General features: G+C 34.4%; 1 protein-coding gene across 2 annotated transcripts in view; it reads left to right on the top strand.

The window, feature by feature from the left end:
• The window catches only part of LOC148948141 (putative defense protein 3), a 67,874-nt gene extending 53,301 nt beyond the window's left edge, over window positions 1-14,573 (top strand). Inside the window, exons 2-3 of one of the 2 annotated variants that reach the window (XM_089095703.1) lie at window positions 8,996-9,216; window positions 14,141-14,573. In XM_089095703.1, coding sequence (XP_088951829.1) covers window positions 8,996-9,216; window positions 14,141-14,224 — 305 coding nt within the window. In that variant the 3' untranslated portion in view covers window positions 14,225-14,573. Of the gene's footprint in view, window positions 1-7,251; window positions 9,217-14,140 lie in introns of those variants that run through there. The other variant, XM_089095702.1, reaches the window with a different exon arrangement.
• Window positions 14,574-18,587: the final 4,014 nt, after the last annotated feature.

Raw genomic sequence — 18,587 nt, 5'->3', positions numbered from 1 at the left:
TAAGTTAGGTTAGGTTAGGTTAGGTTAGCCTACGTACGTGCGCGTACGTAGGCTAACCTAACCTAACTTAGCTAACCTAACCTAACTTACCTAACCTGACTTAACCTAACCTAATCTCGCAGCGCTTCCCGCGGTTCTTCCCGGGCCCACCGGTGCTTCCCGGGTCCCGCGGTGCAAAAAGCTATCTAACCCCCCATGTCAACTTTGTACCAGTTAGATTAGGTTAGCTTATCATGAGCGCTCTTGATAATCTAACCTAAGCTAACCTAACTTAAACATGGAGAAACCTAACCTCGAACTTAAACGTGGAGAAACCTAACCTCTAACCTAACCTATGGTATTGGTATTTCTATGAAGTATTGTGGAATTTTGTGGTTATGCTAGTTTAGACTAAACTTCAACTCTAGCTAAATCTCTAAGCTAAGATTCTAGGCTATAACTATAAGATATAACTATTAAATAGAACTAAACTACACAGAAACTATAACTAAAAGTCATTTCTGCAACTATGAGATAAAACTATAAACTCCTAACTATAACTAAAATAAACGAAAATACAATCCTAACTAAAGCTCTACTCTAAGAATTTAATTTAAAATTAAAAACTCTTAACTAAACCTAACGTAAACTAGAGTTCTAACTAAAAATCTAAGTTAAGACTTTTAGTTAAAACTCTTAAATAAAACTATACTAACCTAGAAATATAAAAAAAACTATAATCTAATACTACAAGATACAACTATAAACAATTAAATATAACAAAACAAAAGTCAAATAAAATTAAAACTATAATAAATAAATATAATTTATAAATATAAAATAATAACTAAACTAGAAATAAAAAAAACTTTCTTATATAAGAATATAATATATAATCATCACATATTAAATAAAACTAAACTAGAAATATAAGTAAAAAAATAATATAATAATCTAGTCTAAAAACTATAAATTATAAAATTTTACTAAAATAAATTTCAGATACAAAAAAAACTATAATATATTACTATATTATAAAACTATAGACTCTTAAATAAAATAAACTAGAGATCCAGAAAAAACTCATAACTAAGACTCAAAGCTAAAACCTCTAAATTATTAATTATAACTAAACTAAACTTCAAATCTAACAAAACTCTAATCTAAGACTCTAAGCTAAAACTCTAAACTCTTAACTAAAACTAAACTATAAATGTAACTAAAAATCTAAGCTAAGACTCAGCTAAAAATCTAAACACTTAACTAAAACTAAAAAAAAATAGAACTTTAATTCAAAATCTAATCTAAGGACCTAAGATAAAACTCTAAATTAATAAATTTAACTAAACTAAACTAAAAATTAAATATAACTATAACTCTAAGCTAAGACTCTAATATATAACTCTATACTATTAGATATTACTAAACTAAAATTCAATTAACAAGAAAACTCTAATACATTAATATAATAAAAAATATCTAAACTATTAAATATTACTAAACTTAGATTAATTTGTAACAAAAACTTTAAGATAAGACTCTAAACTATTTACTAAAACTAAACTAAACTAGAACTTCAACAAAAACTCTAAGCTAAGAGTCTAAGATAAAAACTCTAAACTAATAACTAAAAATAAAATAAACTAGAACTCTAACAAAAACTCTAAGCTAAGACTATAAGCTAAAAGTCTAAACTCTTAAATAAAACTAAAATAAACTAGAAATCTAACAAAAAATCTAATATAATACTCTAATTTAAAACAATAAACTCTTAACTAAAAGTAAACTAAAATATAACTCTAAATTAAACTCAAATGTAAAAAATAAAATTCTTAACTAAATTTAACTAAGCTAGAACTCTAACAAAAAACTCTAATCTAAGAATCTAAGGTAAAACTCTAAACTATTAAATAAAACTAAAATAAACTATAAATCTACATAAAAATCTGATATATTAGTCTAAGTTAAAACAATAAAATATTAAATAAAATAAAATTAAAATAGGAATCTGAATTAGAATAAAATTAGAAGAATAAACTTCTTAAATAAAAGTAATCTAAAATATAACTATATAAAAAACTCCAGGCTAAAACTCTAATGTAAAACTCTAAACTATTAACTAAAAATAAACTATAACTATAAAAAAAAATCTAATTCTTAGCTCAAACTCTAAACTAAAACTAAACTAAATTAGAAATTCAACAAAAACTCTAAACTATGACTTTAAAATAAAACTATAAACTCTTAAATAACACTAAAATAAACTAGGGCTCTTAAAAAAAACTCTAATCTAAGACTCATCTAAAACTCGATAAACTTAGCTAAAACTTAACAAAACTATCAATGTAAGTGAAAATCTGAGCTATGGCACTACGCTAAGACTCTAAATTCATAACTTTAACTAAACCAAACTAGAACTCTAATTGAAACTCTAAGTCTTAACTAAAACTCTAAACTAAAACTACACTAAACTAGAACTCTAACAAAAACTAAAATTTAAGACTCATATAAAACCAGAAACTATTAAATAAAAATATACTAAACTATAACTCTAACTAAAACTCTAAGCTCTGACTCTAAGGTAAAACATAAAACAATTAAATAAAGCCGAACAATAAAACAACTCTTTAGAAAAATCTAGGATAATACTCTAAGATAAAAGCTCTAAATTCTTAGATAAAACTAAAATGAACTAGAACTCTAAAAAAAAAATCTAGTATAAGACTCTATTATAAAAGTCTGAACTCTTAACTAAAGCTACACTAAACTAGAACTATAACTAAAACTCCAAGCTATAACTATAATTTAAAACATATAAGTAATATATAAAACTAAACTAGAACTATATCACAAAATATAATCTAAGATTAAAATATAAAAATATAATATATTAAATAAAACTAAAATAAAAAAATAACTCTAAGCTAAGTCTCTAAGATAAAACTATAAACTATTAACTAAAACTAAACTAAACTTGAACTTAAACATAAACTATACTCTAATACCCTAATCTAAAACTCTAACCTCATAAATAAAACTAAAATAAACCATAACTCTAACCAAAACAATAATCTATGACTCTAAGGTGAAACTCTAAACTCTTAATAAAAACAAACTAGAAATCCAACTGAAATTCATTGTTAAAAGATAAAATTATTAAATAAAATTAAACTAAAATATAACTATATCAAACACTCTAAGATAAGACTCTAAGTTAAAAATCTAAACTCTAAAATAAAAATGAACTTGAACTCTAACTTAAACTATCAGCTATGACTCTAAGTTAAAACTAAAAATTATTAAATAAAACTAAACTGAAATATAGCTCTAACTGAAACACAAAGTTAAAAACATCAAATTCTTAACTAAAATTAAACTAAATTATAAATCTAAAAAAAAATTTAATCTAAGACTCTAATTTGAAACTCTAAACTATTAAATAAAACTAAACTATAAATCTAAAAAAAACTATATGTATTAGATAAAACTATAAACTCAAAATAAACTAAACTAGAACTTCAAAAAAAACTCTAAACTAGGTCTACAATCTGTAAAACTAAACTATAAACTAAAACTAAACCACACTAAAGGTCTAACAAAAATTATAAGATAAGACTAAGATAAAACTTTAAAATCTTAGATAAAAACTAAAAAAACTATAAATTTAATTAAAAATATAAGCTCTGACAATAAGATGAAACTATAAATGCTTAAAATTAACTAAAACAAGCTATAACTCTAATTTAAACTCTAATTACAAAATAAACATCTAACATAAAAATATAATAAAAATCTAACTAAATCTAAAATTTAAGACTCAGCTAAAACTCGAAACTCTAAAATAAACTAAAACAAACTAGAAATCAAACTAAAGATCTAAGCTATGACTCTAAGGTGAAACATCAAACTCTTAACTAAAACTAAACTAGAACTCTATCAAAAACTCTAGGCTAATACTATAATATAAAAACTATAAACTCTTAAATAAAACTAAAATAAAATAGAACTATAACAAAAACTCTAAGCTAAGACTCTAAGATAAAATTATAAACTATTAACTAAAATTAAACTAAACTAGAACTCTAACAAAAACTCTAAGCTATGACTCTAGGGTAAAATACTAAACTCTTAGCTAAAAGTAAACTAAACTAGAACTTTAACAAAAACTCTAAGCTAAGACTCTAAGCTAAAACTCTAAGCTATTAACTAAAACTAAAATAATCTATAACTTCAACAAAAACTCTAATATATTAACCGAATATAAAACTCAAAGCTATTAAAAAAAACTAAACTATGAATCTATATTAAAATATAAGGTAAGAAATAACAATATTAACTAATATATAACTTAAACAAAAAAATCTAATATAAAAATATAAAATCTTTAATAAAGATTAAATAGACCAGAAATAAAAAAAAAACTATAGTATAATACTAAAAGATAAAAACTCAAAACTCTTAAATAAAACTAAACTAGAACTCTAACTGAAACTCAAAGGTAAAACATCAAACTCTTAACTAAGCTAGAACTCTAACAAAAAAACTCTAAGTAAGAATCTAAGCTATAACTATAATCTAAAACACCAAACTCTTAACTAAACCAAACTAAAACTCCAACTGAAATTCAAAGGTAAAACATCAAACTCTTAACTAAAATTAAACTAAACTAGAACTTCAACAAAAACTCTAAGTTAAGACTCTAAGCTAAAACAGTCGAGACTATTAACTAAAACTACCGCACGGGCGGTGGGGTCGTTGGTGCGCCGGAGGAGAGTGGGGGGGGGTAGGGGGGCCCGTGAGCGCCGTTGGATCCGGGGGTATTCGGGTGACCCTGGGGGGTCGGGGGTACGGCATGGGGGGGGCCGGGGGCCAGTGGGGAGCCGAGGTGACCTTGGGGGACCAAGGGAGGGTCTTTGGAAGCCTGAGGTGGGCCTTTGGGTGGCCGGGGGATTGCCTTTGGGGGTCTGGGTGGGTCTTGGGGGGCTCCGGTGGCCCTTTGCGACCTGGGTTGGACTGGGGGGGGCGGGGGGATGGCCTTGGGGGCACTGGGTGGGCCTTTGGGGCACTGGGTGGGCCTTGGGGGCACAGGGAGGGAAGTTGCGGGCGTGGGGGCCATTTGGGGACCGGAGGAGGGCCTTTGGGATCCCGTTGGTCCTTCGGGAGCTCGATGGGCCTTTGGGGGACCCGGGGATGGCCTTTGGGGGTCTGGGTGGGCCTTTGGGGGCTCCAGTGGCCCTTTGAGAGCTTGGGGGCCTTTGAGGACCGGGGGCTTCCTTCGGGGCACAGGGAGGGCAGTTGAGGGCCTGGGGGACATTTGGGGACCGGTGGAGGGCCTTTGGGATCCCGTTGGTCCTTCGGGAGCTCGATGGGCATTTGGGGGAGCCGGGGATGGCCTTTGGGGGTCTGGGTGGGCCTTTGGGGGCGCCGGGGGCCCTTGGCGAGCTTGGGGGGCCTTGGAGGCCGGGGGGCTGCCTTGGGGGTTGGGGACGGGTATGAGAAGCCTTTGGGGTTGGGGTAGAGCAATCGGGGCCCTTTGGGTTGGGGTAGAGGACCTCACAACACTGTTAAAATACAACTTGTGTATTATAACGACCACACTCAAAACCTCCTCCAAAATCTCTTCAAAAAATCACCTTTTAAAATGTCTCTAGCTGTTTCGCCGTAATAGTTCCATAAAATAGCTAAAACGGTTTCGCCAAAATTATCCCTAAACGGAATTTCGGCATGTTCCTTTTGTTTGGCATCTCTGCACCAATGCATTTCAAATTATTTGGAAACCTTTTCGCGCGCTAAGATCAATACGTCTGCTCGGAAACGATTCTCTTGTTAGAAACAACAAATTAATGTCCCTTTCGTGAATCAATTCTCTTTAGAACAACAAATTAATTCCCCTTTCGTGTCAATCAATCAATCATGACATCATCTGTCATGTGTGATCAAAACTTTGTCTCGGAGACAGTTCTGGTCGAACTCCAAAGGCATTAATTAAGTTGACGTCATCTGTCAGACACTCCCTGGAAACAATTTGATTAATGACTGCCAACTCTAGACTGACCAGAAAAGAAAGTTGGCTCGGAAACGACAACAACATTGATCCCATTAACCACGTGTTCTCTCTAATAACTCTGTTCACAACAACATTGACCTTGGCATTTTGCCTCGGAAACAACAACAACATTGACCTTGACATTTTGCCTCGGAAACAATAACAACATTGACATTCACTGAGGGCGTGCCAAAATCACACCTGGTGAAAGAGGTCATTGACCGCATTACGCAATCATTCTCCCTAATGACTCTATGCCCATATAAGGAGCCCCGTCCGGAGTATAAGATAGCTCTCTACTACTGCAGAGACTAAAAATAATTTAACAACAGTGTCTGATAGTACAGTGGTCACTATTCCTGTCTGTCATGCGGAAGACCGGGTTCGATTCCTCGTCAGAGTAAATTTTTTATATATTGAATTTAAAGTACTATCTCTTAAATTTAAAGTTTAAAAAAGAAACTCAGTTTCTTTTTTAAATCCAATCTATTAAATCCTTCGGCTGAACAGGTGTCTCCAGAAGAATATCACAGTCGGCATTCAGCTTACAGGTAAGTCTCCACTGCTTTGATAACATGCCGGATACCCGCATGCTCGAAGAAAAGTTGAAAAAAGAAAATCTTACTGTGCATTTGATTTGAGTATTCAGGAATTAAAAGCCTTAACACAAGAATCTTCAAAAGCGGGGGGTTTCGGGGGTGGCAGCCCCCTAACTTTAACTCCTGGCACGATCAGATAACAGTTTGTCAAGCAACAATAAGTAATAAACTGTACAAAAAAGTGCAGAAAGTATTTGAAAAAAACTACGTTTTCTAAAGAGTTAAAGAGGCCGAGTCACAAGTTCGAACCTTAAAACGTACAGGGATTAGGAGGTACTGTTAGGGGGCTTCCAGCCCCCAAACCCCTCACTTTTGCAGCGTCTTTTGTTAAGATTTTTATTTTTGGGCTCTATCGCCCCCCTCAACCCCCGCTTTTTCCCTTGCAAAGAAATACTTTGCAACACGAACGAAGTCTGCTTGAATTTTTTACCGTAAGAACATCCTATTGCCTCTCTTTGATTAGAAACACTACTGAGCCTGTTTGCTCGATTTTTTACAGGAGATTTTTCCCTAACCGATAACAAGCTATAATGTGATGAACTTAATAATTTTGAACAGAAAAAACAGAGAGCAGAAGAAGGGCTCAGCATAAACAAGCAGTTTAGGTTCAGGTAGGTTCAGATTCATCTATTTTTCCATCATACATAATCACACTGGATACATAACTATAACTGGCACAGAGACCTATGTGAATTCCTATATGAAATATTTTTATTTTTATTACTTTCTCTTTGCCAACTCAATTATGCATGTGGAGGTGTTCGGGAGGAATTGTCCAGCGGAAATTTTCAGCATGTTTGGATTTCCGAGAAATAATTTCCAAGGAAGGGGGGGGTAATCATTTTCAGCAGTGATCAGAAAAACGATTGATTACAAGTTGACCTACAAGTTGATTACAAGATAGACCTATCTTTTTTACGATTTTTTTAGCCTTAATAGAAGGCTTTTTATTAGAATTTTTTAGCCTTAATAGAAGGCTTTTTATTAGAATTTTTTAGCCTTAATATTTAGCCTTAGAATTTTTTAGCCTTAATAGAAGGGAGGGGCAGAAGATAGGAGTTTGAAACATCTTCCGGAGGCATAATTTAGACTGTGACCTTATTCCTTTTAAGTGTCATTCTCATAACACAGCTGTATTCTAGGATACTTAAAAGCCCCCGATCTAATAATTTTAATTCTAGCAAAGTAATATGCAAGTACAAGAAATATTCAAGCAACAGGAAACATTTATTCGCTTATGGAGAAAATCTTCATTGACTGGAATTCATAAGGAATCTGAAAGCATTAGGGATTATAGTTCTCGCCTTCCAAGGCTTTCTAGAAAGCTTATAATTCAGTGTGACTGCAAGTCTAAGCTTCTACACAAGAGAGAAGAGTTTAAGCGATACAACATCGATGAGCTGAAAAGCTTACAAACAATGGAGAAAATCTTAAACGTCCCTTCCCACGCATAAACATTAGAAGGGCTTTCGGAATAGAGTATGCTTTAAATAGACGCTATTAACATAAACTTAAAACAGAACATTAAAAAGAAGGTTTTTAAAACTATCCAACCTTGTTCCCTTTTATCACTGAACGATTAAAAAAATATATAAAAGGTCAATTCATGTTTGATATGTTTTTTTTATTAAACTTAATATAGCCCAGATATATTCCCATTAGCTTTGAAAACAGAGTCTCTAACTGGTAGATTTTGCGTGCATTTTTCTTCGGCATTTGTTTACTGAAAAAAAATATCAGACACTATTCTCGAAAATCTTAATTGCTAGTTTGTTTCGAAGTTCCGAGAATTTTACGATTTTTTGTAATGGAACCCTTAATTACATATTATTGAAAATCTCGCTCCTCATTCAACTAATCGTCTGAATATTCCAATCTTCTCTAAAATCTTAACTGCAATCACAAATTTTAGTTCCTAAGCAAAAAAAAAACAAAAAAAGAAAAATTAAAATTTTCCTCTAAATAGCAAACAATAAAAATATATAAAATAGAAATAAAGGTGAGTTAGTTTTTAAAAAGGCTTGAAAAGACTCAAATAAAAGTTAATTAAAACACTAAAACGTATACCTTGCCATGGTATGGCCATACACGAATATGACCTTAAAAATAAAAAATATTTATATAAATAAGCGAAACCTAAAACGAACAGAAATCAAAGAGAATTATCCCTTCTTGATGTTGAAGAAAAACGACTTTTTGTATATTCATTTAGAAAAATTGAAGAAAAATCCTTGTCTATCTCCATACACTTTCTGGAAATGGTGCGCCCCTGAGCAGAAGTACATTGCAAATGCAACAGTAATACCATTTGAAAATTGTCTACCTTTTCCGTTAATATTCTTACTTAAGCCACCAATGTCTTTTCTTGCAGTAACACTCAGATCCACCGATGGAGTCCCATTTAAAGGATTTTTTGTGCAAGCAGAATCAGAGAATATGGACGGCACATTTGGAAAATTTTTGATTCATCAAGGGCCGGGTCATTATGGTGATTGTGGGAATGGAAAAAGAACCAGTGTAACACATGCTGATAACAACAGAAAGGAGAAAGTACTTCTGAAATGGATTGCACCATCTAACTTCACAGGAGAAGTGCGTTTCGATATTATTATTTCTCAATTCACTTGATTATTTAAAAATAGTTCAACAGGGATTAAGTTCAATTTTACTATTTGGGCTCTTGTGTTTGCTAAAAAAACGAACAAAATATGAAAAAAATTAAGAAAATAAGAAACGAGGAATATTTTCAATCAGTTAAAAACAAAGCCAAAAAAGGGAAAAAAATACAAACATATAAAAACACCTAAACAAGAAACGAGGATGGTGTTCAGTCGTTTGAAAAAAAATAAACGAAAACAAAAAGCATATGTTCTGGCAAAGACCGCATTTTCTGGGTGCCCAGAAAAAAAATATAAAAAAAGCTAACTCTTAAACTCCAACAAGACAGAGATAAAAACACTGACAAAAAACCAGAGTAGAACATATTTAGAAATTAGACTGAGCTAGAGTTCTATCCTACGTGATTCATTCTGCCTATGTGCTGACCTTATTTTTGTTATTACCCTTAATTGATCTCGGTTGAAAAAAAGAAGGAATAGTAGTTGTTTTTCATTGTGTTAAAATATCATTAAATGAGTTTATAGAAATATCCCCGCTATATCACATGGGTTTAAGATCTCAGCAAAGTGATATCCTCAGGGTTTGAGATATATCCCCGCTATATCCCCGCTATATCCTCCTGTTCCAGTAATCTATGAGTTATCCTGAGATATGAAAGTCTCTTCCCCGATGAGTCTATCCTATCTCTTGTCACTTCATACATTAGAGCAGTTATGGAATATGCATGCTCTCGTTTTACCGGTGCTCCAAAAGGCCATATCGCTTCTGCCCAATTTACTAAAAATCGAGCAGCTCCCGTAGCAGCTTCTGGAGTCGATGATATCAAAGCTCTGGAATCGATCTGAGGTCGTCTGGCAACTATGTTGTTCTTTCACAAATACATATCTTCCCCTCCATAGGAGGCGTTATCAAAACTCGTTCCTGCAAGATCAAAGTCTTTAAGGACAATTCGTCAAAACACAGCAAAGCAGGACAGCCTCTGACAGATACACCTTCTCAGGAATTAACTTTACGCGACGACCCGTCGGGACATGGAATAGCCGTCCAGTAGGGTTTGTCACTGTAAACACCTCGCTTGAAACTTGCTAGTGAAGGTAGGCTACAACATATATATTAAAGATAAAATAAAATTAGTACATTGTTAATGATCATTGTTGAAGGAGCCACGAAGATTGTAATAAACAAGTCTCTGTTTAAGGAAAGGATTTATGTATGTATTTTTAATCTTAATTTCCTTCCTAAAAGATTATGGTGAACCATTTACTGTAGAAATTAAAGTTGCCTGGTCAAAAAGTACTAAATGATATGGATGTTCAAAAAAAGTCATTATCAGCGTTTTATTGGTTTATTTAGAGATTTATTTTCTAAGAGATTATATATTTACTTTACTAGAGACTAATTTAAGAAAAAATTCCACAAGTCATTTTTCAAAAATAAATAAAAAACCCAAAATGAACAGAAATTATAGCAAATTATCAAGTTAAACTCAAAACGGGCAGAAACTAGCACAACGAGTAGTACGGTTATCGCCACTTGTGCTTTCTAAAGACCAGAACACAATTTGCACTTTACTAAAAACAGCCTTTATTTTGAGCTTTATGTTTTTATTTTTCTTAGCATAAAAAATATCACCATCATAGCCATGGTTACTGAAAAAAGTGTGTGGATTGACAATTTAATATCTCAAAATTATTAAGACTTCCAGGAATAACTGATGTTTATTCCTGAAAGTCTTAATAATTTTGGATTTGTGAAAGTTAAAAAATAGAAAACGTATTTTGTTTTTCAGTAAAGTATAAATTATTTTCTGGTCTTTAGAAGGCACAGGGGGCGTCGGTACAGGCCAAAGAATTTATGTGTTTTCAAAATCCAAATTTTGTTGGGACATTTACGAATAGAGCAAAGAAAAGAAGCTAGGAGGCTAAAATAAAACAATATCAGAGATTCCATGTTGATAATATAGTAAAATTTTGATATAATCCTAAGCGGTGCCTATGGAGGCAGCGGGATATGTGACCCCTCCCCTGGATTTTGAAAAATATCTCTTTTGGGTATTTTTATTGAATAAAAGTAAAAAAGGAATTTGCCTTCCACCCCTAGATGTCAAAAAATAAATTTTGCTATAATCCTAAATATCAATTTTTATATAATCCTAAGAGGTGCTGATGGAGGTGACGGGATGTGTGACCCCTCCTGGATTTTGAAAAATACATTTTTAGGTACTTTTATTGAATAAGAGAAAAAAGAAATTTACCATCCACCCTTAGATTTCGGAAAATACGTTTTGCTATAATCCTAGATAATAATTTTGATATAATCCTAAGAGGTGCTGATGGAGGTGACGGGATGTGTGACCCCTCCACTGGATTTTGAAAAATACCGTTTTTAGGAATTCTCATTGAATAAAAGAAAAAGAGGAATTTGCCATCCACCCCTAGATTTCAGAAAATACATTTTGTCTCCCTTCCCCTAACTTTGGTGAATTGACACCATTATTCATTTTAATTTATAAGGCGTATTTTAACTTTAAGGGAATTAGATACTGGATATTTCCTTTTAAAATTTGTGTAGTAAAATTTATAAATTGAATTTGACTTTTGAGGAATTTTGTAAGTATATTTATATTTTACATATATTTATTTTTACACAAAATATATGTATGTTTTATATAGTATATTTATATTTTCATAAAGGATGACTAAAATATCTATTCAAAGGCCAGAAATTCAGTTTGTTCCCAGTTCTCATCGGTCGGCTTATTTGCTGTCGCCGCAGCACCAGAAAGTATGAATAGGGTGGCATTGTGACGGACGCATTGGGTGGTAAAATAAACGAACGGTTTATTTAACGCCGTTGGTAGCAACGCAACCACTCAATGTCACTATATTCTTCGTTTTTTTATTGGTTCAACCAACATGGTGGCGAGTGTGACTAAATAAATGGTCACACGCTTGTCGTTCAGTCTGCTGACGACTAATGTTGTTTTTGCATTGAAAATGTATAGTAGTACTATTTTATAATGACCTCCTTTTTAATTTTGCTTTTTAAATAAGCTTGTAAGTTATATTTTAGAGACACTGAAATAAATTTATATTTTAAGTAAACCCATATCCTTTTTCTCAAGGGGTTGTCCCAAGGGTTTGCCCACTTCCACCACTTTGAGTACATCTTTGAGCGCCATGTTTGCCGTAAGCAGTAGAAGGCTCCAACTTCCTCTCGCCTTTTACTAATCGGACGAACCCACAAATGTCGATTTCTCCGCCTTCTCTTCAATCATAGACGAATTAGAGGTAACGGAAGAAGTTGATCTCTATTCATGTTATACACAATTATTTGAAAAAAACTACGTTTTCTAAAGAGTTAAAGAGGCTGAGTCACAAGTTCGAACCTTAAAACGTACAGGGATTAGGAGGTACAGTTGGGGGACCGCCGTTCCCCAAATCCCCCGCTTTTGCAGCCACTTTTGTTAAGATTTTTATTTTGGGGGTCTACTGCCCCCCACAACCCCCGCTTTTTCCCTTGCAAAGAAATGCTTTGCAACACGAACGAAGTCTGCTTGAATTTTTTACCGTAAGAAGTATTGCATCTCTTTGATTAGAAACAGTAGTGAGCCTGTTTGCTGGATTTTTTACAGGAAATTTTTCCCTAACCGTTAACAAGCTATAATTTGATGAACTTAACAATTTTGAACAGAAAAAACTGGGAACAGAAGAAGGGCTCAGCATAAACAAGCAGTTTAGGTTCAGGTAGGTTCAGGTTCATCTATTTTTCCATCATACGTAATCGCACTGAATACATAACTATACCTGGCACAGAGACAAGTTTGTAGTTGTAACTGATATAAGTTTTAACAAAGTTCATTAAAATTTAACAAAGAACATGATGGTCAGGTCCTTTTAATCCGAGATTTGATCCTCAACACCTGGGGGGATATTTCCAAGGAAATTAACATAAAAGGTAAAAATTATATTTCTAATTAGGACATCTAGCCTAGGCTAAAACAGGTTAGCCCTTTTGAATTTTGTTCTTGGGCTCTAGAACTTGATTTAGTCTTTTCCTATCACAGTATAAAGATATAGCAGTAAGTTTACCACAGATAATTTCTGGCTCTTCATTCTCGGTGTGAACAAACAGCTCCTCCCACTTTTCTTGCATTAGCACGTACAAACAGCTCCTCTTATTTGATCTTCCATCAGCGGTCCAATTACCCTGGAACACGTATTTTGGCAGAAACTTTCTCAAAATGCCTTTGAAACCAACTTGAGACTTCGAAACCTATTTCTAATTCCCAAAAACATCTAATAATAACATTGCACTACTAATTACCGATTTTCATATATGTATTGGAGTAAATTAATTTAAGATTAGTTTCTTCAAAATTTAGTGTTCCAGCGTTGAAGCCAAGTTTCGCGTTCAAGAGAAATCTGACTTGTCTACCCGTGAAAAGATCTAATATCGCTTATGTTTCTACAATCTCAAGAGCACTCGCACCTCGGTCCGGGTTCTTAAAATGGGTGAGATAGGGAACGATCATACTGCCTATAATTTATATACTGTTAATCCTATGCATCTGCTGTTTAAATAAATCATAATATTATTTGCGCTTCAGCGGCGGTAGTGAGTCGTTTCTGTGTGAATATTTTTACATTTTTTTTGCATCCCCTGTCCAAGAGCCTTTTGTGTTAAAAAATTGCATCAATAGGAACCAAGGAAAAACGCAACATCACGTTCGAGTGGCAGCGGTAAAAAAAATTTGATCGGCACAAAGCACCAAGTGTTTCTTAGTTCCTAGGACTCTGTTTCCTAGGACAACATTCAAATATTTTTGTCACAATAATTATAATAAGCATCTGTTTCTGAATTTGTAACAGTAATAACGAAATTTTTCTTATTGCAGGTTAAGTTTAAAGCAACAGTTGTCCGGGATTTCAGCCACTTCTGGGTTGATCTGCCATCAAATGCTGTTACTGTGGAAGATTAGACTTTTCACTGCAGCAAATGCTATTTATTAATTCTATTTAAATAAAAGATTTGTCCATGTTTTTCATCTTGATCCAGCAGCTAGTGAACAGGATTAAGTTGGTTTCCATCTGAATTTTTTCTTTGATACGTCTTGATGCACTGTGATATGTTTATTGCGCTTTTCAAGACGTTGCCTTCCTGCTAAGTTGACTAGTCTTTTTGAATTACGCGCACATTCCTCAGTAATATATTTTTATCATTTACAAATACTTTAGAACAGTCAAACTAATATCTAAAAGTTTTTTTAATTAAAAAACACTCGCGTTTGATCCAGGCCACTTGGTTCAGGATAAATTTCGATTGGTCACGTTTTCTGGCACAGGTTCCAAAAAATTGATTATAGAAATAATCAATTATAAAAATTGATTATAGAAATTGATTATAGCAAAATAGAGTATAAATATAAATAAAATATAGTTTATTTAGTTACTGTGAAGAATGCAAAAGAAGAAAGAGCTTAGTTTGTTATTTCTTAATCAGAGAATAAGTCATTATTAAATAAAACAGGCATTCATAAGAGTTGGACAAATACAAAAACTCTATGCGGTTGCGCCTCAAGGGAAGAATTTGATAAAAATTAGAGTCCCATTTTCCAACTTTAAACAAGGAAGCAAAATATTGTTAATAAAACTTTGTACATGGTTATCTTGGGCCATCATAGGGGAATAGATTATACTCCAACAGAGTGAATGCACTAGTATTGCCTTAGAAAAGAGCCACGTGTCTTGTATGAATTATTGCTGTTTGTTTTTTGTTGATGTTTGTTTTTTCTGCAAACCACTTTGTATGGCAGACAGGGTCATAATAACTTAGTTAGGGATTCGTTGTTGGCCTCAGGCGGCTTGGTGCTGCGGTTAGTTGTTAGTAGTAGTAGTAGTAGCTCTATAAGCACTTAGAACAGATTCTTTCACCTCTCAATTGATCCAGTTTAACTTCTCCGTCTCAATTTTGCGTTAATAGACTATGCAATTTTAGTACCACTCGCTAAGAACAATATGGGTAAAACTAGCGAATAAGTCACTTTTTGGTGTCTCAATTGATGCTTTCAGAGTCTTTCTGTCATCAGGGGGAGGGGGCAGAAATTCAGAATTGCATCAATCATATCAGACATTTTTTAATTGAAGCTACGAGACTTGAGAGCAGAAGTCTTCTCCCCACAGGACTGGCAATCAAACCTTGACGCGCAGGGTGGTTTCATCAGCTGAAAGGCAAGTACAACACAGGAAAGAATGGTTTATCCTCTAATTAAATAGGTATTGGATAGCTCTTGATTCTAATCTTAAATATAGAACAGTTTGATTTTTTTTATAAGAAACAAGATGTCATCTGCTGGTTATGACTTGTTTATATGCCTTGACTGATGATATCTCTTGTTTTGACGTTGGTAGAAGCGCAAACAGATCACATTGGTAGCTAGTAGATCTGTTGTTTCATCATATTTAATGCCTTTATGGCTATGGATATGTCGAGAAAAAACCCTATGGCTTCACACAAAAGCTTTGAAATAAGCAATTTTGTTCAGAATCGTTGAAAAGCCTAAAAAGTAGGCATCTGGAATCAACATTACATCCCAAAATCATGGGGAAAGTACCTTAAATTAAGTAAATCATCCAGCATTTCTAGGCGGGCTTTAGTAAAAAAGGAAGGTTCTTGATTTTTTGGTCTTGGTCTTCTGACCAGATTCTTGCATTTGCTAAACCATGATTTTGTTTAATTTTCCAAGGAAAGCCTATGGTCCAGAAACACCAAGCAAATCATAGGCAGCGCATTAGCGCTGTCTAAGTAAAGAAAGATGATGGCACATGTATTATTTATTTTGTTTCCATACCCGGGCACTTCGTATCGAAGGAGTTGTCGTAGAAACTTCGAAAAGGGCTCATTCGACCGGAAATTGGAGTGGCTGTTGCCCTTTTTAATAGTCAAAAGTGATTAAAAGGCAACTAGCCCCCCCCCCCCCGCCCATCATTCCCCCAAACACATCCAATCAAAATTTTGAGATAGCCATTCTGTTCAGCGTAGTTGATTTCCAGATAGAAAATATGTTTTTGAGGAGGACACTCCCCCACAACCCTCGGGGCAAGGGTTTTAAGTTATGCCCTGAGGGCATATAAGGACGATGTTGGCACAATGTATTATTTATTATTTTTTTTCCTTTAGAGCAGGGCACTTTGGATCGAAGAAGTTGTCGTAGAAACTTAGAAAAGGGCTCATTCAATTGGAAACTGGAGTGGCTTGTGCCCTTTTTAATAGTCGAAAGCGATTGGAAGGCAACTAACACCCCTTCCACGCACACCATTTCCCGAAACACATCCAATCAAAATTTTAGATAGCCATTTGGTTCAGCGTAGTTGATTTCCAGATAGAAATTACGTTTTTAAGGAGGACACTCCGCCACAGTCTTCAGGGCAAGGATTGTAAGATATGCCCTGGGGGCATATAAGGTTTTTATAGAAGGCGTTGTTGTATAAACTTGTTTAAACTTAAAGACTCATTCGATTGGAAATTCAAAGGGCTAGTACCCTTTTTAATAGTTGAAAGTAATTGGAGGGCAACTTGCCCCCTCCCCCCTCCTACGCCCAACATTCCCCAAAATACATCAAATCAAAATTTTGAGATAGTCATTTTGTTCAGCGTAGTTGATTTCCAAACAGAAAATATGTTTTTGAGGAGGACACTCCCCCAATACCCTCAAGGCAAGGGTTTTAAGTTAGCGCCCTGAGGGAATATAAGAACATTGTTGACACAATTTATTATTATTTTTTTCCCATACCCGGGCACTTCGTACCGAAAGAATTGTCTTAGAAACTTCGAAAAGGGCTCATTTGATTGGAATTGGGGTGGCTAGTGCCCTTTTAAATAGTCGAAAGTGATTGGAGGGCAACTAGCCGCCCCCCTACACCCATCATTCCCCCAAGCACATCCAATCAAAATTTTAAGATAGCCATTTTGTTCAGCGTAGTTGAATTCCAGATAGCAAATATGTTTTTGAGGAGGACGCTCCCCCACAACCCTCAGGGCAATGGTTTTAATTTATGCCCTGAGGGTATATAAGAACGATGTTGGCACAATGTATTATTGATTATTTTTTTCCTTTAGAGCAGGGCACTTCGTATCGAAGAAGTTGTCGTAGAAATTTCAAAAAGGGCTCATTCAATTGGAAATTGGAGTGGCTTGTGCCCTTTTAATAGTCGAAAGTGGTTGGAAGGCAACTAAGACCCCTTTCACGCCCATCATTTCCCGAACACATCCAATCAAATTTTGAGATAGCCATTTTGTTCAGCGTAGTTAGTTTCCAGATAGATATTATACTTTCGAGGAGGAAACTCCCCCACAGTCTTCAGGGCAAGGGTTGTAAATTATGCCCTGGGGGCATATAAGGTTTGTACAGTAGGCGTTGTCGTAGAAACTCCAAAAAAGGCTCATTAGATTGGAAATTCAAAGGGCTAGTTCCCTTTCTAATAGTCGTAAGTGATTGGAGGGCAACTAACCCCCCTCTCATTCCCACCTTTTCCCCAAAACATCCAATCAAAATTTTGCGATAGCCATTTTATTCAACGTAGTTTTAAGTTCTGGAAATTAGGCTTTTGAGGCTGACAACCCCAAAACAGCCCTCAGGGCAAGCGTTGTAAGTTATGCCCTGGGGCATATAAGGTTTTTATAGAATGCGTTGTCGTAGAAACTTCAAAAAGGGCTCATTGGATTGGAAATTGAAATGGCCAGTGCCCTTTTTGATAGTCAAAAGTAATTGGAAGGCAACTAACACCCCTTCCACGCCCACCATTTCCCGAAAGACATCCAATCAAAATTTTGAGATAGCCATTTTGTTCAGCGTAGTTGATTTACAGATAGAAATAATGTTTTTTAGGAGGATACTCCTCCACAGCCTTCAGGGCAAGGGTTGTAAGTTATGCCCTGGGGGCATATAAGGTTTTTATAGAAAGCTTTGTCACAAAAACTGCAAAAAAGGCTTGTTCGACATTATGCTCAAATGGTTATAGCTCTTTTCACGAATCAAAAGAGAATTGAAGGCAAAAAGCCCCATCATAACGCCTAATATGTCCCCAAATAATTTAAATCACATTTTTGAGATAACCATTTTGTTCAACATGGTTTAAGTTCTGTACATTAGGTCTTTGAGGATGACAACCCCCCAACAGCCCTGAGGGCAAGGGTTGTAAGTTATGCCCTGAGGGCATATAAGATTTTTATAGACCGTGTTGTCGTATAAACTTCAAATAGGGCTCATTCGATTGGAAATTGAAATGGCTAGTGCCCTTTTTAATAGTCGAAAGTAATTGGAAGGCAACTAACACGCCTTCCAC

Source organism: Artemia sp. Qi Xiang Cuo, chromosome 10 (assembly GCF_049724085.1).
Source record: "Artemia sp. Qi Xiang Cuo chromosome 10, ASM4972408v1, whole genome shotgun sequence".
NCBI lineage: Eukaryota > Metazoa > Arthropoda > Branchiopoda > Anostraca > Artemiidae > Artemia > Artemia sp. Qi Xiang Cuo.
The sequence above is the reverse complement of the archived record's forward strand: the minus strand, read 5'-3'. Positions and strand labels throughout refer to the sequence as shown.